General features: G+C 50.1%; 1 protein-coding gene across 2 annotated transcripts; it reads left to right on the forward strand.

Moving 5' to 3' along the window:
• The first annotated feature begins 1,094 nt into the window (after positions 1-1,094).
• ESPL1 (extra spindle pole bodies like 1, separase) lies at positions 1,095-20,782 on the forward strand. Of its 2 annotated transcripts, none has more exons than XM_033118668.1 (31): positions 1,095-1,150; positions 1,588-1,680; positions 1,856-2,911; positions 3,200-3,304; positions 3,472-3,592; positions 5,389-5,525; positions 6,547-6,740; positions 7,051-7,290; positions 7,461-7,605; positions 7,716-7,854; positions 8,044-8,183; positions 9,163-9,297; positions 11,109-11,228; positions 11,712-11,883; positions 12,278-12,406; positions 12,529-12,685; positions 13,192-13,301; positions 14,316-15,304; positions 15,729-16,083; positions 16,277-16,438; positions 16,821-17,034; positions 17,133-17,323; positions 17,810-17,937; positions 18,073-18,195; positions 18,683-18,838; positions 18,949-19,119; positions 19,243-19,347; positions 19,505-19,620; positions 19,777-19,860; positions 20,026-20,190; positions 20,460-20,782. In XM_033118668.1, the coding sequence occupies exons 2-31, from the start codon at positions 1,600-1,602 to the stop codon at positions 20,659-20,661; spliced, it is 6,342 nt and encodes a 2,113-aa protein (XP_032974559.1). In that variant the 5' UTR covers positions 1,095-1,150; positions 1,588-1,599; the 3' UTR covers positions 20,662-20,782. The 2 variants fall into 2 exon arrangements, with proteins under 2 accessions (XP_032974559.1, XP_032974560.1); XM_033118669.1 differs by having other exon boundaries at positions 1,150-1,230.
• Positions 20,783-21,414: the final 632 nt, after the last annotated feature.

The raw sequence follows: 21,414 nt of genomic DNA on the forward strand, positions 1-21,414 counted from the left end.
GTTCTCTGCCCTTGAGGCATTTAGAATCAAGTAGATACAATAAATACATAGGAAAAAAGTCCCAGAACACTTGCTATACAACCTGTAAATGAGCACTGATTGCTCAGGTGTAAGCAAGAGGAACTGAGAGAATTGATGTATTTATTGTTTATGAATACCTCCTCTCTGCTGGGTCCATCACCTTGCAAGAAATATGTGTGTAATGTCTACAACACACAGCACCTGCATTATTACCATTCTAACACTGAGATTCTTTAGAGATGTTGTCTTTGTTTTAAACAGTCTTCCGTAGTAGATATTCACCTCACAAAAGAGCTTGATGATGAAGAAAGAGGATGATAGAGAAAGATGAGTTATCCAATAGAGTTCATCAGAAAAAAGCTAACTGGAAGACCAGAGTTTTGAACTGAATTTTTTGGTGGAGGAAGGAAAGACCAGCAGAGCCAACAGAATCTGTGTTTAGGGAAGTAGTTAATACTTACCAAACATGTCATTAGAAACTGTGAAATATCCGGGTAAATGAATTTTCCTAATTCTTCCTGTCACTCACAATCCCTATGCCATCCCCCACCCTTCATCCCCCATCAAGGAGGGCTAGATCCTCTGTCTTCCTCACATAATCCAATTGATGGAAGGAGCAAAGCTGGAAGGCAGAGAGAGAGCTGGAAATCCCGACGGTACTCATGTCAGCGCCCCGCAAAAACTATACGTATTTTAAAAGAATTCCATGAAAGAATATGCCCTTTTGTTCCTGGTAACCCCAACCTTGTGAATTCCCAGTAAGTTCTTTTTGTTGTCTAGCGTATTTCTCTTGAAATTTAAACTCTTTCTGAGCTCTGAAGATAAAGGGGAGAGGAAGCATGGGGCTGGCCTTCTTGATAGCGGCTAAGCGATGGGTAGCTGAGGAACTCTCCCCTGACTGGAAAACTCGTGCCCGCTATAGGCCTTAATGCCTGGAGCACCACCACCCGGCATGCCGGCGTCACGTGAAGATGCAGCACAGCAAATAAACTACAACTCCCAGTGCGCCGCGCGGCCCACCGGCGTTACGAAGCTCTCGCTGATTGGTCGCTGGGGATATTTGAAAGGAGGGGCTGGCGCGTAAACGAAGGTTACATTTTGGATTCTTGAGGAGTAATACGTCTGGCGGGTAAGTCTTAGACCCGGGAAGGTGGAGACTCCTCTGGATCTAAGGACCGAAGGGACTTGTGAGCGTGTGTACAAATTGAGGTGAATGGGGTCCCAAACGCTGACTTGAGGAAGAGTCGGGGACGACTCTGCAAGGGAGTGTCGGGAGACCTCGGGACATCCTGGTAGTCGCTGAAGAGCTCGTCGGAGGCCTCCCTGTGGGGCGTTGGGGTGATGGTATGGGTAGTGAGGCCGGGGATCGGCCGGGAGGAAGAAAAAGCGGAAGCGTCGGTTTCTAATGGGAGCCTTGGCATCTGGCCTGGGCTTTTTCCCGATAGGATTTTTGACGAATTTTTTGTCCTGTTCTTCCGCGGCCTTCAAGCCCTTCACCCGTCCTTCATTTAACCCCATTACGAATCTTCTCTGCCCTCTCTAATCCGTCTCTTTTCTTTCCCCTAGCCCTCGGGCGCCATGAGGAGCTTCAAAGGAGTCAACTTTGGGACTCTGCTGAGCAGCCCGAAGGAGGCTGAAGCGTTGCTGCCTGACTTGAAGGTGGGGAGTGCTGTCTGCCTCGGGATGCACCTGAGCTGGTTTTTTTGTTTTTTTGTTTTTTTGCCTTATTTGAAGAGCCAGATGAATAGATCTCCTGAGCAACCTCATGTCTAGTTTCTTACCCTATCTCGTTCCCTCTTTTGGTAGCCCTGTTCACATCTTTCTCTTCTCTTAGGAGTTCCTGTCCATGCTTCCAGCTGGTTCTCCCAGCTGCCGATTTGATGCTGAGAGGAGACAAGCTTGTGATGCCATCCTGAGGGCTTGCAACCAGCAGCTGACTGCCAAACTGGATTGCCCTAGGCACCTGGGAAGCCTGCTGGAGCTGGCAGAGCTGGCCTGCAATGGCTACCTGGTGTCCAACCCCCAGCGCCCACCCCTCTACCTAGAGCGAATTCTCTTCATCTTTCTGCGGAATGTGGCCGCACAGGGAATCCCAGAGGCCACACTCCGGCTTGCTCAGCCCCTCCATGCCTGCTTGGTGCAGTGTTCTCACCAAGCTGCTTCCCAGGACTATGAGGCTGTGGCTCAGGGCAGTTTTTCTCTGCTTTGGAAGGCGGCAGAAGCTCTGGTGGAGCGGCGAGCTGCACACTCTGCTCGGCTGAAGGCCTTGAGCTTTCTAGTACTTTTGGAGGATGAAAGGACCCCTTGTGAGCTTCCCCACTTTGCTTCTCCAACAGCCTGTCGAGTGGTAGCTGCCCATCAGCTGTTTGACGCCAGTGGGCATGGTCTGAATGAAGCAGATGCTGATTTCCTAGATGACCTGCTCTCCAGGCATGTGATCAGAGCCTTGGTGGGTGAAGGGGACTCGCCTGGTCCTCTTTCTCCACCAAAGGCCCTCTGTCTCTTGGAGCTCACCCTGGAACACTGCCGTCGCCTCTGCTGGAGCCGCCTCTACGCCAAGGCCACCAGGGCAGTAGAGAAGGCCCAAGATTACCTAAGGAAAACCAGCCTGGCTCCCAGCCTCCAGCTATGCCAGCTGGGGGTAAAACTGCTGCAGGTCCAGGAGGGAGGACCTCAGGTGGTGGCCAAGCTTCTGATCAAGGCATCAGCTGTCCTGAACAGCAGTATGGAGACACCATCCCCCCCACTGCGGGCATTGTATGACAGCTGCCAGTTCTTCCTCTCAGGCCTGGAGCGGAGCACCAAGAGGCGCTATGGACCTGATGCCATTCGGGGCCTCTTTGCTTTCCTTGGCGGGTACTGCTCCCTCATTCGGCAGCTGCAGGATGGTGTGAGTGAAGGACCTAGAGGTAGTATGGGAATGTGGTTCTGTGCACTATCAGGCTAGGGTCCTTGGTAAGACCTGGAAGCCCTGGCTCCCTCCTTGGTAAGCTGCTCTCTGGACTCTGCCTGATGAGCCAGCAAGTAGCCTAGTCTATCCTGAGAGGGCAGTGGCCCCTCCTGATGTCCTTCCTACTCTCTGGGCTTTGTCAGCTTTCCAGGACTCTGAGCCAGTCTTTAGCTTTGAGCTCATGCTTTATCTCTGTCCCTCAAACCAACCTTCCCCTTCCTTCCTCAGATCTGTGGGGACTCCTCCAAGCAGCAGCAGTCTTTTGTTCAGATGCGATTTCAGGGACTTCACCTCTACACTGTGGTGGTTTATGACTTTGCCCAAGGCTGTCAGGTACCGTCTGGGAATCAAAAATCTTAGACATGTTCTAGGGTCAGGGGTTGCTTGACTGCCTTCTGTAGGGCTTTGGGGTTGCTTTGGCTATGGGTATGGAGTGGGGTGGATGTCACTTTGGACCTATTATGTCTCCTCTCACCCACAAGCCCTTTTTGTCCCTTCAGGAAACTGGTTTGGCTGACCTGGCCCAGCTAGCGGACAGTTGCAAATCTACTGTTGTCTGGATGCTAGAGAACTTACAGGATCTGTCAGGCCAAGAGCTGACTGACTACCTGGGGATGACTGGTTAGTGCCCTGGGGCCCAGATAACAGGGTTCTTGAGAGGGTCACCACTCATTAGGCAGGCAAACAGCACTTGCTGGATGGTTATGACCACCAGAGGGGCTCCTTATGGTTTAAGGAGCCAACGGAAAAGAAGTTTGTAAGTATCAGTTACTCTATATTTAACAGCAGAAGAGAAGTAATGAGGCTAACTTACAATAGCGGACACAAATTTTTTCTCATTGATTTTGAAATCTGAGTTGGTATTTGTGTCTGATGTGCAACTTTATTACTTTTCTATGTATTTAAATTTTAAAGAACATTTGTAACTTACATTTTTTTTTAAAACTAGGTAAAACATTCACAGGGTTCAAAATTCAAATTGCACAAAAGGGCAGATACTGTGAAAAGCCTCTCTCCCTCCTGATCCTCGTCACCCAGGTTGACCTCTATAGTGGCAACTAACGTGGTTAATTTCTTATGTATCCTTCTGGAAATATGCAATGTATCTATAAACCAACAGCATATACATCTCCCGACCCTTTTTATTGAACTATACATACAGAAAAGTACTCACATCATAAGTGTACAGCTTGATGGATTTTTTTACAAAGTGTACCTACTTTGTATTCAACATCTAGGCAAGTAACAGAACATGACTTAACCCTGGAAAATCCCTCCTTGTAACCCCTACTAGTCACCACTCCCCAACAGCAACCACTATCCTACCAGCATAGTTTTGCCTATTTTTGTATTTCATGATAAATTTCCCCTTCATTTTACAAAAAGCATGGCCCTTTAGTTTATGTCATATAAACTTAATGAGTTCAGTCATTGGAAGGTTTTGGAGAACTTGTCATATTCATATTTTCAGTGGTCATAGAGATGGAAGTATCACCAGAAGTCATAAGAATTATTAGTATGAAAATTCTTTGCACAGAATATGGAAGACTGACTTTTTTTTTTCTCAACCATCTGTGTTGATATCCAAGAAGCTGCGTAAACTAAAATTTAGTAAAATTTTATTCAACAAATATTTATTGGGTAACTATGTGCTAAGCACTATTCTGAGTACTTGGATTTGTCAGTAAACAAAACCAAAGATTCCTGCTCTCTTGGAACCACATCCTGGTTGGGGGAGAAAGATAATAAACAATAGAATAATTGAATTACCAACATGTTAGTGGTAAGAAGTATGGGGGAAAGGAAAATTAGAGCAGGATGAGAAGGGGAATTAGGAGTTCAGGATGGGTGAGGGTGGGCAAGTTACCATTTAAAGCAATAGGGTTGTCAAGGTAGACCTCATTGAAGGGTGACATGAGCAAAACTTGGAGGATGTGAGGGAATTGGCTATGTAGGCACCTGGCAAAGGACATCCTTGGCAGAGGAAACAGCCAGTGCCAAGGTCTCAAGGTAGGAGGGGGTCTGGTGTGTTCAAGGAATAGCAGGGAGGCTATGCGGCCTCAGCAGGATGAGGGAAGGAGAGGGAGGGAAGGGACAGGCCGAGTGTTCCTCTAAGATCCTGACCTTTGGAGCAAGATGAAGATAGATGGGCCCTGCGTGGGAAAGAGGACTCGGCTCTTGTGAAACGAGTGCAGAGTGGCTGGTTGGGGTGGGTCTACCTAATGGAATGGGGGTCCTGGGCTGACCGGCAGCAGGAAGGGGAGTGCCGTTCCTTTCTCATTCCCTAGCAATAGGAGTTCCTGTCTGATCTGGAAGCTGGTGAGCTGACTGTAGGTTGAGCTTCTCTCTACTGCTTCCAACAGGAGAGGGCAGTGGGAACCATTCCTGTGGTCAACGGTCCTTTCTCTCCCTTGCAGCCTCTTACACCAGTAACTTGGCCTACAGTTTCTATAGTCACAAGCTCTATGCCGAGGCCTGTGCCATTTCCGAACCCCTCTGTCAGCACCTGGGCTTGGCGAAGCCAGGTACCTATCCTGAGGTGTCTCCTGAGAAGGTATGAGGGCTGGAGGGGAGGTTATGTTGGGGGAAGGAGAGAGCTTGAGGAGCATGAAAAGGCTTGGCCAGGACCCTGTCTTAGAGGAGGGTGTTAGGAACTACGTGTTCCTAACGTGTTGGCAACAGTACCTGAGGCAGTGTTTTCCCAGATCTCACCTGTACTGTTATTTACTTAATTTTTTGATTGACTCACGTTTTATATTTAGCTTTTCCCAAGCCAGTGGTTCTCAACCTGGCTGCACATTAGAATCACCTGAGTGATTAAAAAAATTTCTAATGCCTGCCCTAAGCTAATTGCATCAGACTGCATCAGAATCTCTGGCACTGGAGCCTGGACATCTGGATATTTAAAGTGTTCCCCTAGGTGGTCCTTTGGACAACCAGGTGAGAACCACAGTCTTAAAGCAAGAATACCTGTGAAATGAGCAGTTGGCTGGATTGGCAGGCAAGGTGGGTTGTAGAGGGCTTTGGGTTTCATCGTGAGGGAGATTGATGATGTAAATGGAGACATGATAGCAGATTGCCATCCTGGGTTTCTCTGACATCACTGTGGCGAATGAATAGAGTGCAAGGACAACAGTGGGCATCCAGGCTGCCTTAGCAGGAAAGGGTTGGTTTCTGAATTGAGGCAGCTTCTCAAGGGATAGAAAGAGCTGATGGGTGCAAGAAGTCAAGGATCAACCTGGTAAGTGACTGGCTATGAGGGAGGGAAAAGGAAGAGTCTAGGATGGCCTCACATTTCTGATTCCGGTGATTTGTTGAGAGAAGGATGACAGGAAGAAGAGTAGGTTTTCAAGGGTATGGAAGATGAATATGTGGGTAGGATGGATTCAAGCCTCAGGTTGAGAGTACCCAGGGTATTTAGTTGTTAGGTACCTCCTGCCTTGGGGCAGGGGTGGTGGCTGCAGGACCCCTGCCCCCACCAAGTGGTATATGTACCTGTGCACCCAGGTCTTCTCCTACTATACAGACTCATTGGTTCCTCCTTCCAGTTTTGTCTGTTCCCTTTCTCTGGTCAGTTGCACAGGTGCTTCCGGCTACAAGTAGAGAGTTTGAAGAAACTGGGTAAACAGGCCGAGGGTTGCAAGATGGTGACTTTGTGGCTGGCAGCCCTGCAGCCCTGTGGCCCCAAACACATGGCTGAGCCAGTCACCTTCTGGGTCCGAGTCAAGATGGATGCAGCCAGAGCTGGAGACAAGGAGCTACAGCTGAGGTGAGTCGGCAGGAGGTGGGATAACCATGTTTACCCCATGGCGAGGGCTGGCTTTTTGTACTCATGGTCACGTTCGTCCTTATATCTGAAAAAGTCACTGATTCCTCCATTCATCGTTATTGACTAAGTGCCTACTGTATGCCAGCCGCTGTGCTGGGTACTGGGGGAACAGTGGTGACAGGCAGTGTTCTTGCTTTCATGCCTAGAAACTTACGGAGCTCTCAGCAAGCCAAGGCTGGGACTCCTTGGCAGAGGGGCAGAGGCTCCGTGCTTGATGGGCTCCCCTGGTGCTGAGTCCATCCTCTTTCAGGACTCTTCGAGACAGCCTGAGTGGCTGGGACGCAGAGACCCTGGCCCACCTGCTCAGGGAGGAGCTGCAGGCCTACAAGGCAGTGCGGGCTGACACGGGGCAGGAACGGTTCAACGTTATCTGTGACCTGCTGGAGCTGATCCCCGAGGAGACACCGGCTGGGGCCTGGGCTCGAGCTACCCACCTGGTGGAATTGGCTCAGGTGCTTTGCTACCATGACTTTGCCCAGCAGACCGACTGGTAAGGAGGAAAGGCGGGGAGGTCACTCTTGCTTCTTGCCCTAGGTCCTCTGACCCTTTGCAGAGCCTGTTTCCCTCTCCATGTTCCTGACCAGCCCCTTCCGTTTGTGATCATGGGTGAGACCGGCTGTCCTGCAGAAAGCCGTGTTTAAGTGCATCCTGTCCCTACAGCTCTGCCCTGGATGCTATCCAGGAAGCCCTACAGCTTTTGGAGTCTGTGAAACCTGAGGCCCAGGCCGAGGATCAGCTTCTGGATGATAAAGCACAGGCCCTGCTGTGGCTCTACATCTGTACCCTGGAGGCCAAGATGCAAGAAGTGAGTGTGGCTGCCGTGGGGCTGAGCAGCACTAGGTACAGGGATTGTTCTCCCCGGGCCCCCAGTCAGCTGGCACCAGCCCTGTTTTTCACCCTGATCTCCCCATCCAGGGAATTGAGCGGGATCGGAGAGCCCAGGCCCCTAGTAACCTGGAGGAATTTGAAGTCAATGACCTGAACTATGAAGATAAACTCCAGGAAGATCGTTTCCTGTCCAGTAACATTGCCTTCAACCTGGCTGCAGATGCTGGTGAGGGCTGTGGACAGTATGGTGGGGTAGTCTCTCTATGGCTTCCTAAGAGCCCAATGGGGACCCCAGGTGTGAGGGAGGCTGGGAGGTGGGTGGGCACAAATGGCAGAGGGTGTTATGGAGAAGGCAGCATTCTTTCGAGATGGCCCATGCTGAGAGAATGGCTGGTCCTTTCCATCTGACTTACAGCTCAATCTAAATGCCTGGACCAAGCTGTGGCCCTGTGGAAGAAAGTGCTTACAAAGGGGCAGGCCCCCGCTGTAAGGTGTCTCCAACAGACAGCAGCCTCGCTACAGATCCTAGCAGCCCTCTATCAGCTGGTGGCAAAGGTAATGAGGCAGGGCATCGTCACAGACCACAAACCTCACAGCTTTTCCTTTGGCCTGTGTACCTGCTGAGAAGCCCAGTAACCCGTGTGGGCTCTATCACCAGCCTCTATGAGTTTAAATCCAAGCTCTACCATTTATTAGTACATGGCCTTAGGCAAGTTACTTAACCTTCTAAGGCCAAGTTTCCTTATCTAAAATGAAGGTAATAAAAATACTACCTCAGAGCGTTGTCCGCATTTGATGAGATAATGCATGGACGATGTTGTACATAAAAAGGATACTCAAATGTAAACCATAATTATTATATTAATTATTAGATAATTTGAGACCTATGTGCTCAGAAAAATGTAAAAGTGCCTATAGACACAGTTCTACGTGTTGACATGCAATGTCATGATGTTTCATAGACTCCCTGAAGCTCTTCCCTGAACTCCACATTTAGAAACGTGGGCCCCACATTAGAAACCAGAAAAGAACATTGCACATAAAGGATCTTTGTTACTGTGGGCCATTAGGCTGTATTTTTACCACAAGGAGCCTGGGAAGCTGCCTCAGCCCTAGATTTGAGTCTTGGCTCTACCACGTACCTATTATGTGAACTTAGACAAGCAACTTACACTATGTGATTCTTAGTTTCCTCATCTGTAAAACTGGGATTAGAGTTGCTGTGAAGATAAAAGAAGCTGATGCATGTAAACCTCTTGACACAGTGCCTGGCACATAGTAAGCACTCAGTCCATCCTGACTGTTGATGATGACTGATATCTGGGCTTTCATACAGAACGGGGTAGCGTGGTTTGTAGGCTCCCTCATTGCTCTCATCTCAGACTCCCTGAGGATGGCTACTGGTTACTCTGTCTGGGTAGCCACATTCCAGCAGGCCCAGAGGTCAGACGAAAGTCCCAAAGGGCTAGGGAGCAGAGGGTAGAAATGGAGGCTTGAGAGGTGCTGGATAAACTTCCTCCTCCTGGCCAACCAGCCCCTGCAGGCTCTGGAGGTCCTCCTACTTGTACGGATCGTCTCCCAGAAACTGGAGGACCACGCAAAGGCAGCTGGCTCCTCCTGCCATGTCACCCAGCTCCTCCTGACACTCGGCTGTCCCAGCTATGCCCAGGTGAGTGCCCAGCCAGTCCAGCCTGGGGCTGCCGGGGGTACCTGGCTGTAGTGACCCATCTTTTCTCTGAAAAGACAGCATACCGAAGGGAGGCAGCTTCTCTGCCTCCTACTGCCACATTCTGCTGGAGGATTGTTAAGTGTGGAATGATTGAGAAGCAGGTGTGGGAAGAGGAAGTGTCTTTCTCCTTCTCACTGCAAAATCAATTGTTTATGAAGTCTGAGAGATTCTTCTCCAGTCATATGCTGCCAATGCTGTATTTCCCACCCATTTCTGTTGCCCTAGTTGATGCTTCTTTGCTCACTTTAGGACTATTATGATGTCTCCTAACTGGTCTCCTTCCTTCCTGTTTCTCCGTTTTCCAATTCATCTTAGCGTGGTCTTTTTAGGCATAGATCTGATCTTATCTCTTGCCTGCTTAAAGGATTTCATTGGCTTCTCCATTTCCTGAGGGATATTGTCCAGACCCTTTACTTTGTATTTCATCCTTTAAAAAAAAAAAAAATTTTTATATTAATTTCACATGCACAAAACAACATAATGATTAGACATTTATATCCCTCACAATGTGATAACCCCCTCCAAGCTTATTACCCCTCTGACATCGTATATAGCTGTTACTATACCATTGACTACATTCCCTATGCGTAGTTTATATGCCGTGAATATATATGTATACACACAATATTTAATTATAGTTGACATTCAATATTACTCTGCATACCTTCAATATTATTCTAGTTCACGCTTTTTCTTGTCACTCCCCACCATGAACCTTATGCCAATCTGTCCCAGTTACTTGATATTCCTTTTATTGTGCATCTCTGTCTTTGGTGTTAGTTCCTCCAGCCTAAATACACCCTTTCTCCCCCCCGCCCTTTTTCTCATTCAGTAAACCTGTACTTTCTTTTCAAAGCCAAGATCAATGATCTTTTCAAGATCAATAGTTCCCTCCTTCATAAAGCATTTTTTTTTTAAAGATTTTTTTTTTAATTGGGGAAGGGGAACAGGACTTTATTGGGGAACAGTGTGTACTTCCAGGCCTTTTTTTCCAAGTCAAGTTGTTCTTTCAATCTTAGTTGTGGAGGGTGCGGTTCAGTTTCAAGTTGTTGTCCTTTCAGTCTTAGTTGTGGAAGGTGCAGCTCAGCTCCAGGTCCAGTTGCCATTTCTAGTTGCAGGGGGCGCAGCCCACCATCCCTTGCGGGAGTCCAACAGGCAATCTTGTGGTTGAGAGGACGTGCTCCAACCAACTGAGCCATCTGGAGCTCAGCAGCAGCTCAGCTCAAGGTGCCGTGTTCAATCTTAGTTTCAGGGGGCAGAGCCCACCATCCCTTGCGGGACTTGAGGAATCGAACTGGCAACCTTGTGGTTGAGAGCCCAGTGGCCCATGTGGGAATCGAACTGGCAGCCTTCGGAGTTAGGAGCATGGAGCTCTAACCGCCTGAGCCACCGGGCCAGCCCCATAAAGCATTTTTTATGTCCTCTTCTTCAAGGGCAGACTCAACCACTTTCTCTGTGTCCCCGTAGCACTAATGGCATTGTATCATGATTACACAGGTATGCCTGCATCCCCACTGCATTGCAAGATATTGGTTGAAAGGTCCTGCTTACTCCTTATTCTGCTTTGTCTTTCTAGCATAGTGTTTAACTGAAAGGTACTCGATGAACATTTTAGTGAGTGAGTGAATAACTCCTGTGCAGATTATAATATTTGACATAATATTTAATTGGATGTGGTCAGCATTTTGCTTGTGAATGCTTTAATGTCGCTCTTCACCTCATGCTCACACACCCCCTGATTGCTCCCTTAGTTACACCTGGAAGAGGCAGAATCAAGTCTGAAGTTTCTGGATCATACTACTGACGTATACCTGCTCCTTTCCTTGACCTGTGACCTACTGAGAAGTCAGCTCTACTATGCTTTGCACAAGGTATTTCTCACTTTCTTATACCCGAAGATCCTAGTTATTGGAAGGATTTTAGGATTTTCTAGATATTTGTCTGCCTTCTGAGATTTCCTTGGAGCTAAAAAGAATATTCCTGACCCTGAGAAGCAGTGCTATTTCCTAGCCTTGCCCTCCAATGAATTGTTCACCAGTGTTCCTCTAGTAGAGATACTTTCCTTTTCATTGTTTTCCAGTTTCCTGAGGGGCTCGGGGGAAAGTCTCCCTGAATAGAAACTGGGACGACACTGGAGCTTTAGACTGGAAATCCAGTGGGATCAAAAGCCCTGAGTTTTCTCACAAAATAGCTGAGTGACTTGGCCAAGTCTTGTGCCCTCTCTGTTCTAGTTTTCTCTACAGGTTTTATCATTGTTAAAAGCAGGGCATTGGGCCAGATGATCTCCAGGGGCCCCTCGCACTCTAAATAGCCTATGACCTCACTGCTCTGCTCTGGCCCCCTCGCTCTTCCAGGTGACGGAGGGTGCCTCTCTGTTGCTGTCTGTGCTTCGGGACCCTGCTCTCCAGAGGTCATCCAAGGCCTGGTACTTGCTGCGTGTCCAGGCCCTGCAGCTGGTGGCAGTCTATCTCAGCCTCTCATCAGACATCCTCTCAGCCTCCCTGTGGGAGCAGCTCTGTGCCCAAGGTGAAAGCATAGGGTGGATAGCCTTCCTTGGTTGATGTGTGCGGTTTGTCCACTATCAGCTCTTGTCAGCCTTTGTCCCTTCTGCTGTCCAACTGCGTGAATGAGCCTAACTAGAGGCTACCCAGAGTAGGCCCAGGATAGCAGATGATTTTCAGTTCACCCACTGACGCTAATCGATTGTCTAGTGACTGCCTGGCATACTATCCCAACAAGGATTCTGAGACCCCTTGTGCTCTCGGGGAAAGAGTTCTGTGATTGATTGGTTCTGTCTGCCTTAGGTGCAGAAGGAAAAGAATGGCAGCATGCTTTGCATTTGTTATCTTAGTAGTTGAAGGTGGTGGATATTCTGGCCACATCATCTCTCTCCTTGTCCTGCCCTCCCTCGCCTGCACAGGCTGGCAGACACCTGAGATAGCCCTCATCGACTCCCATAAGCTCCTGCGAAGCATCATCCTCCTGCTCATGGGCAGCGATGTGCTCTCGATTCATAAAACAGCCGTGGAGACACCGTTTCTAGACTATGGTGAGTCTGAGGAGAGGAAGGCCCTGTGGGAACAAACAGGCTAGATGGTGGGGCTGGCAGTTTTGTCTCCAGAGGATCCAGGCTACGAGCAATGATGGTCTGGTCTCTCTCCTTTGCTACAGGTGAAAATCTAGTACAAAAATGGCAGGTGCTGACAGAGGTGCTGAGCTGCTCAGAGAAGCTGGTCTCCCGCCTGGGCCGCCTGGGTAGTGTGAGCGAAGCCAAGGCCTTTTGCTTGGAGGCCCTGAAACTTACAACGAAGCTACAGCTACCTCGCCAGTGAGTACAGGGCCCAAGAAGGTACTGATTCTGGAATGTGAGTGCCTGTGCCTTGACCATGGGCTCCCAAATTATTCCACAGGTTAACATGTTATGTTTGGAGGGGTTAGTCGAAGAATGTATTCCATGGCTAAATAAGTGGGAAGTGCTGAGTTAAACAACGTTAGACATTTTTATTTCCTGTAGGACTTCTCATGTCCTCCAATATGTTAATACACATTGTAAATATGTAAAAAGGAGATTTGTTTCCCTAAATCTCTTTGCCCACAGGGCCCTTTTTTTTGAGGAATGCAGTTTGGGAAATCCTTTCCTTATGCACAAGGATGAGTTGGTTTGAGTCAGTAGTATAGAGGGTTTTCTCCAGGGAGCAGTGAAGTTAACTTTAGGAAGTAAAAGCCTTTTGGAGGCTGGAAAAGACTGATGGCTCTGCCTGGGAAAGGGGCAAAAAGACTCTCCAGGAAAACAAATGATTCCACTAATTATTTGTCATCTCCTCTCCCCACAAGGTGTGCCCTGTTCCTGGTGCTGAAGGGGGAGCTGGAGCTGGCACGCAATGACATTGACCTCTGTCAATCGGACCTGCGGCAGGTTCTGTTCTTGCTCGAGTCTTGCACAGGTGAGCAGCCATGCCCCCGTGCCCATGGGCAGTGGTGAGAGTGACACATACACTGTATAGCACATCTTTATATGGCAAGGTTTGGTTCCCTACTTCTGATTCCAGGGCAAAGCTCCCTTTACTTCAATCAGACCATTGATGTCTCTCCTTCAGATAGCCTGTCCAGAACTAACCCTACCTGGTTCTAGTTTTCCGTGCTAATACATTTTGGTTATTTAAATTTAAACAGGATTTAAAGTTCCGTTTCTCAGTCACTCGCCACGTTTCATATGTTCAGTAGCCACGTGTGGCTACTAGTAGCTATTGTATTGGACAACACAAATGTAGTGTCCTCAGGAGGCTTAAGCTCAGAATAAAATACTGCATTTATGGTGCATTTTTTCTTAGCAACCATATCTCTAGAATTTCATTTGACCCACATAAAATCTTGGGAAGTCAAGTGGGAACATAGATTTATTTTTTTTTTTCATTTGTAAAATGAGAAAGTTGAGAAATTCACTGTTTTGGGCCAGAATCACAGGGCTAATCAGGGGCAGAAGCCAGGATTAAGACTTGGTCCTCTTGGTACTGGCCTGCTTTCCTGAGCCATGCATGCATCCTTCTGAGCTGCAGATATGGGGGCTTTGTGGGCTGTGTTGGTCCATTGTTGGAAAGGAAGAAAACATTAGGGATTTTATTGAAAAAAATAAGCCACTAATACTTAGTGTGTTAGTACAGTAATATATATATATGAGTGACTAGTAGGTAAATTACACTTATATTAGGGAGTTGGGCCCTGGGGTAGCTCAGGAAGTTCTTGGTATCATTTCTCCCAGTTTTGTAATTCCTTTTTTTCCCCCGTCCCCCCCCAACTCCGATTCAAGCTGTTGTTCTCAGTCTAGTTGTGGAGGGCGCAGCTCTCTGGCCCATGTGGGAATCGAACCATTGACCTCGGCATTAGGAGCTCAGCACTCTAACTGCCTGAGCCATCTGGCCGCTCCCAGTTTTGTAATTCTTCTTCTGCTCTTTCCTCAGAGTTTTGTGGACTAGCCCAGCACCCAGACTCTGTGAAGAAGGTCCACTTGCAGAAGGGGAAGCAGCAGGCCTGGGTCCCCTGTCCTCCAGAACTCCCAGAAGAGGAGCTCTTCATAAGAGGCCCTGCTCTGGAACTGGTGGCCACTCTGTCCAAGGAGCCTGGTCCCATAGCACCTGCTACTAACTCCTCCCCAATCCTGAAAACAAAGCCCCAGCCCAGCCCTGGCTTCCTGACCCATTTGCCCACCTGTGACTGCTCGCTCTGTGCTAGCCCTGTCCTCTCGGCAGTCTGTCTACGCTGGGTGTTGGTCACAGCACGGGTGAGACTAGCCATGGGTCATCAGGCCCAGAGTCTGGATCTGCTGCAGGTTGTCCTGAAGGGTTGCCCTGCAGCCACTGAGCGCCTCACCCAAGCTCTACAAGATTCCCTGAATCACAAGGCAACCACCTCCCCCATCCCGAGCCTCTTCGATGAGATCTTGGCTCAGGCATATACACAGCTGGCACAGGAGGGGCTGAGCCAGCCATCAAACAAGAGCCTGGAGAAAGTCCTGAAGTCAGGGTTGAAGTTTGTGGCAGCACGGATACCCCACCTGGAGCCCTGGCGAGCCAGCCTGCTCTTGATTCAGGCCCTTGCAAAGCTGGCTGGCCTCAGCTGCTGCACTACGCAGCTTTTTGCAAACTCCTGGGGCTGGCAGCCACCATCAGTAAAGCCCCGCCCAGGCTCAGAGTCCTCTAAGCTTCGGAACCAAAAACCTTCTGGACGAGGGCGCCAGCAAGTGGTCTCTGCTACCCTGCCCCTCCATAATACCTCTCTGAAAGGTCTGGAAGGTGGAGGACCACCCTGTACACCTAAGCCCCCAGGCCGGCTTAGGCAGGCTGGCCCTTGTGTCCCTTTCACCGTGTTTGAGGAAGTCTCCCCTACAAAGAACAAGCCTGAGATTCCCAAGGCCCCTAAAGTACAACAGAGGATCCAGACCCGCCTGAAGGTGAGGTAGGACTGGCTGGGTGGTGCTGGTGTTGGGTGGTCCTGGAGAAGAGTTCCGCAGCGCAGGTGTCTGTGGAGCAGCTTCCCAGGGACTGATGGGACCTTGAGCTCTCCTGTTATCCTGCAGGATCCCTACATCTTCCACAGCAAGACCTGCTTCCAAGTCTACCTTTGTTTCAGACAGAAGGCACTTTCCCTAACTCTACGCTTCCTTTCCCCTTTCATCCCTCCTCATCTTCTGGTCCCTTCTCCTCTCCCTCCTTCAGCACCCAGGAGTTACTGCCCCTGGTTGAGTGTGGCAGTCTGTGTGGGAGGTTCTGAAATTTTCCCCAAAGGCTTCTGTGCTGGTGCCTCCACAGCGCCACCTGCTGTCGGATGATATCACTGAAGGCCCCGCGGCCCTTCTCCCTTCCCGCCCATCGCAGGTAATCTTCAGTGATGACAGTGACTTGGAAGACCCAGTTGAGGCACGGCTGGCAGAGGGCGCCCAGAGACGGGGCGCTGCTCCCCGGGGCCGGGGCCGGGGCCGAGGCCGAGGCCGGGGCCAGGCTCGGAAGGGCCCAAGCTGGAAGACTGATGCAGTGACTGCCCCAGGCGGTACCCCTGGGCACTCGGGCCTCAGTGGCAGGAGCCGGAGGCCCAAGAAGGTGGCGTCTGGGCATCGTGAGGAGCGAAGCCCTGAGATTAGGAGGACCATCCCTGAGGAGGAGCTGACTGACAACCAGATGGAAATGAGCTTTGAGATCCTCAGGGGCTCTGACGGGGAAGAGTTAACGTCAGGTATGAGGGCAGGGGTGGAAGGCAGAAGGTACATATGTTTTCAGGGGGCTGCCCTGGGACCAACGCACAAGACATAACCGGTGCCAAAGACAGTGCAGAAAGTTCTCTTGCTGACTCTGGACTGGATACGGCAGGGAGAACAAGGGATGGCAGAAGGAGGTTGTTCCACAGAAAAGTCATCTTCTCTCCCCAGGTGGGAAGACAGCAGCTCCAGGGCCTGACGCAGCCATAGGAGAATGTGAGGTGTTGAGACGGGATTCCAGCAAAGAGGAGCTGCCCGTCTTGTGCCCAGATAAAGAGCGCGACCAGGGTCTCCGTCCTCGGCTGCAGCGCCCCTCCGCCCCGGTACCCATTGGTGAGGTCTGGTCACCTGGAGAGGGCTGCGCCGCTGGGTCTCTTGATCCCAATGCTTTTCCGGTCTGTCTTGGTTCTGGCTTTAGATCCCCACCTGGATCTGCAGCCTTTGATTCTAGTTTAAATTCTAGTCCTCTGCTACCTATTTGCAAGTCACTCAACCTCTCTGAGCTTCTATTGACTTAACTGTAAAGTGGGGTTTGGGGAGGACAGCAAAGTGATGCATGTAAGGTGCACAGCACCCTACTTGGCACATTGCCCTTCGTAAGTGGTGGCTGCTACTTTCCAAGTGGGAGACGAGATAGGGACCCCTTCTTGGCAAGTTCCTATCAGCTAGAAAATGGGGGATTCATCTATAGCCAAGTATCTTGACCTCTCTCTAGGTGTCTCTACGCTGGATTCCATCTATGACTCACTGAGCGTTGCTTTCCGTGGGGTCAGTCACTGCCCTCCTAGCGGGCTCTATGCTCACCTCTGCCGCTTCCTGGCCTTGTGTCTGGGACAGCAGGATCCCTATGCCACTGCCTTCCTCATCACTGAGTCTGTCTCCATCACCTGTCGCCACCAGCTGCTCACCCACCTCCACAGGCAGCTAAGGTGAGTGCCCACCATTCCTAAGGTTTGTCCTGGGCAGACTGGACAGAGGGTCCAGATTTTGAAGGAGGGAGAACTCACCCCTTCTGTGTTGCCTGCAGCAAGGCCCAGAAGCACCGAGGATCACTCGAAATAGCAGAGCAGCTCCAGGGGCTGAGCCTCCAGCCGAGGCCTGGAGATGTCCCCCTGACCCGCATCCAGCGCCTCTTTTCCTTCAGGACGTCAGGGTCTGGCCATTTCCCCCAGCCCGAGAAGGAGAGTTTCCGGGAGCGCCTGGCTCTGATCCCCAGGGGTATGGTAGCTGGCTTTGGCTGGTTCTCCTGGCCTTTTATTCATCTTCTTACTGAAGAGTTGGGTGAAGGTGTTTAAGGTACTAGTTAGCTCACATAGATTTGTGATCCTTATGAAAAGACATGTCCTACCTTTTCATTGATTAGTCATTTTGTGATTCTCACCAAACAGGCACACCCTAAATCTAGTCTTTTTTTTTTAACCTCAACTTTGAGTTACCAGTAAATTCAATGTCTTTCTCCACGGATAAGTTCAGGTGTCCAGGGTCTCCCTACGCTAACATGAAACACATGATTTGAGTGCTTCCTTCTGTGCAGCACCCTTTGTTCATTTCTGTGAGGGACACAAAGAAGTACAAGACATGGTCTGTGTCCCCAGGGAGCTGTGAGAACACCTTGAAATCCAGTGAGCAGGAAAGGCTTCTTAGAGTTGTCTAGGGCATTCCTTGTAACAGCTGAAATGATTCTGGGTTTGTTCTGTGTGTCAGGGGTGACTGTGTGTGTGTTGGCCTTGGCCACCCTCCAGCCTGGAACAGTGGGTGACACCCTCCTGCTGACCCGGCTGGAAAAAGAGAGTCCCCCGGTCACTGTGCAGATCCCCACTGCCCAGAGCAAGGTAGGTCTCCGGGTCTAGGGAGCAAAGTTGGGCTGGGATAGGCCTCTGGTCAAGCTGCTCATATTTCTGTGGCGGTCGACAGAGAGATGGGGCTCACGTGAACAGGTAGAAATCTCACAATCCCATCTCCCAAAGCTTCCTCTGAGTTCGGCCCTCAAAGAGTTTGATGCCATCCAGAAGGAACAGAAAGAGAACAGCAGCTGTACTGACAAGCGAGAATGGTGGACAGGGCGGCTAGAACTGGACCACAGGATGGAGGTGTGTGCTCCCAGGGTGGGGTGGGGTCATGCCTACCCTAGGAATGACCTGTGCGTGCCTGGGGGCTTCTCTGAAGGGTGCCAGGTCAGTGCTGAGCTACCTCAAGTCCTTTCTGGAAGTGGAGGCCTAAATAAAAAATTCTGTTACTTGGGAAGGACTTTAAACAAAGGCCCAAAACTTGAAGGTTATGGCAATGGAATGTTTAAAGGTACATACAAGAAAAAGGATTTAAGCCCAAGTATCAGCTTCCTGGCTTTACCTTTCATTGCCCACCTGTTCATAGTTGCTAAAACATAGTGATATGTAACAAATCATCTTACCTACACTCCCCCAGGGTCTCAGCGAATGAAAAATGTTTCCACTTCTTGCCTTTTATGGCAAACCTATTTACTGGAAAACCCATTTCCTCATCTCTAAAATGTTGGTGTCTGCGGGGAGAGAAACTCAGCTTCCTCTCTGACTGGAGGTGCGGTTCTTCTTCATTCAGGCCCTCATCACTTCCCTAGAGAAGCATGTGTTGGGCTGCTGGAGGGGGCTGTTGCTGCCATCCAGTGAGGACCCTGGCCCCTCCCAGGAGGCCAACCACCTGCAAGAGTTGCTGCAGGAATGTGGCTGGAAATATCCTGACCCCACTCTGCTGAAAGTGAGTTGAGAAATCAGGGAAGGGGAGGAAGCTAGACAGTTCTTTCCCACCTGCCATTGTGAGTGGCGATGGGGGAGCTATGGCACTCACTGACCACTGTTCCCCTTCAGGTCATGCTAAGTGGTGCCAGCAGACTCACCCCTCAGGACATTCAGGCCCTAGCCTACGGGCTGTGCCCTGCCCGGCCAGAGCGAGCCCAAGAGCTCCTGAGTGAGGCAGTAGGACGTCTACAGGGGCAGAAAGTACCAAGCAATAGGCACCTTGTCTTAGTGCTGGACAAGGTAAGGAGCTAGGAGGCAGAGGGGCAGCGTCTGGTGGGCAGTGGGCACCAACGCATCCCCACGCCCCTTCTCACTTCTGCATATACCCGGCTCGGGACAAACCTCTGAGTGCTTTTTGCCCAGGACCTGCAGAAGCTGCCATGGGAAAGCATGCCCAGCCTCCGGGCACTGCCTGTCACTCGGTTGCCCTCCTTTCGCTTCCTACTCAGCTACGCCATCACCAAAGAGGTGGGATTCAAGGAGTGGGGACTGGGGATGATTGGCAATTGGGGGAAGATAGGAGAGTGTCCTAGGAGTGGATGAGCCGTGGGACGGGGCTTGCAGTTTGTTGGAGCTTGGGCATCTGGCTGGACCAGGATCATAATCACCAGTGTCTCCTCCTCAGTCTGGGGCCTCGTCAGTGCTGAGCCAAGGGGTGGATCCACGCAGTACCTTCTACGTTCTAAACCCTCACAACAACCTTTCAAGCACAGAGGAGCAATTTCGAGCCAATTTTAGCAGGTCAGGAGGATAAGAGTAAGAAAGCGGGTGGGGAAGGGTAGAGACAATGTATAGGGGCAACATGTCCTTTTCTCTAGAATCAGATGTTGCAGCCCACCTTCTCCCGCCCTCTTTCTTAACTACATGACCCTTATTCTTACTACTTTTTCCCTGCAGTGAAGCTGGCTGGAAAGGGGTGATTGGGGAGGTGCCAAGCCCAGAACAGGTGCAGGCGGCCCTGACGGAGCATGACTTATATATGTGAGTGCTTAGGGCCGGGAGGTGGGGGCAGGGGCAGTCCCAGAGGAGGGTATCACTTGGGTTTGCTTTGGGGCTTAAAGCTCCTGGCTGACTCAGGATGCCTTTGGAGACAAGCAGAGGCCTAGTACAGCTAGGTCAGACTCATCTCAGCTTCTTCTGCCTTAGCTATGCAGGGCATGGGGCCGGTGCCCGCTTTCTGGATGGGCAGGCTGTCCTGAGGCTGAGCTGCCGGGCGGTGGCCCTGCTGTTTGGCTGCAGCAGTGCAGCCCTAGCTGTGCATGGAAACCTGGAGGGCGCTGGCATCGTGCTCAAGTATATCATGGCTGGCTGGTGAGTCTCGAGGGGCAAAGCCCATCCTAGGTCCCAACCCCAGGTTCTTTCCAGGTCTGAACCCTAAATCCTTCCCCTTGTGCCCCACCTTCCTCCCATCCTAGTTCCCTGACATGCCTGGGCCCTTGTGCCATCTTCTCTCCTAGAACTATGGGCCAAGGGACTTCCTCATTGGCTCAGTCCTCTACTCACCCACCACCACCATCAATCGTGTTTTCCTATATATTCTGTCTTAGAGCCCTTTGTACTTCTTCCTTCTTTTTTCCCAGTCCCCTGTTTCTAGGTAACCTCTGGGATGTGACCGACCGTGACATCGACCGCTACACAGAGGCACTGCTGCAGAGCTGGCTTGGAGCAGGCCCAGGAGCCCCCCTTCTCTACTATGTCAACCAGGCCCGCCAGGCTCCCCGACTCAAGTATCTTATTGGGGCTGCACCTGTAGCCTATGGCTTGCCTGTCTCCCTGCGGTGACTCCTTGGAGCTGTCCTATTGCTGATAGAAGCCGTATGACTGTTCTACCTCCCATACTTCGATTTAACCCTTAGGATAAATATTTTAAGTGATTTCCCCCAGTGTTTTATATGAAACATTATCTTTTAATTTAACTTTAATATAATAAAGACATATTACTTAAACCTTGTTTTGTGTAGTTCATCTGAAAACATTTGAATATGACGGGTGCCTCTCCACTCTCCTCCCACTATGTGGTATTGTAAACGGAACAGTTTGCAGTTCAAGTCTGAGAGTATTGGGAAGAAGGGCAAAACCACAGGACAAAGCTGGGCCTGGTTTGGCCTCAGATTCTGTGGTCTGCTGCTTATGTGTGACTTTTCGCTCCCCAATTAAATTGTTAATCTCAGAAGCACTGATCGAACACATTCATGTATCCCTCACATCTAGCACATGGTAAAACATTGTATTTACTAATAAACCTCGTGCTGTAGTTGGTTGATAACTTGCCTCCTTATTGTTCTCTTCACCAACAGACTCTCCTGCTTCATCTTCCCAAAGCACCACTGTCCCGATGCTACTTACTCCCCTTGACCCAAGAACTTCACAGGCGTCTTCCTTGCCTGTCAGTCACTGGGTTTATACCGCCCACGTGGAGTAGCAAGCATTGCTCTGCAATATTGTGGTTACAGCCTGAGTACTTTTAAGATTTTTAAGTTCCTTGAAGGCAGGAGTCCTGTTTACTACAACTTGACTACGCCAGGCTTGGGATGT

The sequence above is a fragment of the Rhinolophus ferrumequinum genome, chromosome 10 (assembly GCF_004115265.2).
Source record: "Rhinolophus ferrumequinum isolate MPI-CBG mRhiFer1 chromosome 10, mRhiFer1_v1.p, whole genome shotgun sequence".
Lineage (NCBI taxonomy): Eukaryota > Metazoa > Chordata > Mammalia > Chiroptera > Rhinolophidae > Rhinolophus > Rhinolophus ferrumequinum.

Bases quoted from the DNA above. Each gene is read 5' to 3' on its own strand.
- ESPL1 (XM_033118668.1), top strand. From the start codon at position 1,600: ATGAGGAGCTTCAAAGGAGTCAACTTTGGGACTCTGCTGAGCAGCCCG. The intron at 3,593-5,388 runs GTTAGTGCCCTG...TCTCCCTTGCAG, and splicing joins TGACTACCTGGGGATGACTG to CCTCTTACACCAGTAACTTG. The intron at 17,035-17,132 runs GTGAGTGCCCAC...TGTTGCCTGCAG, and splicing joins CACCTCCACAGGCAGCTAAG to CAAGGCCCAGAAGCACCGAG.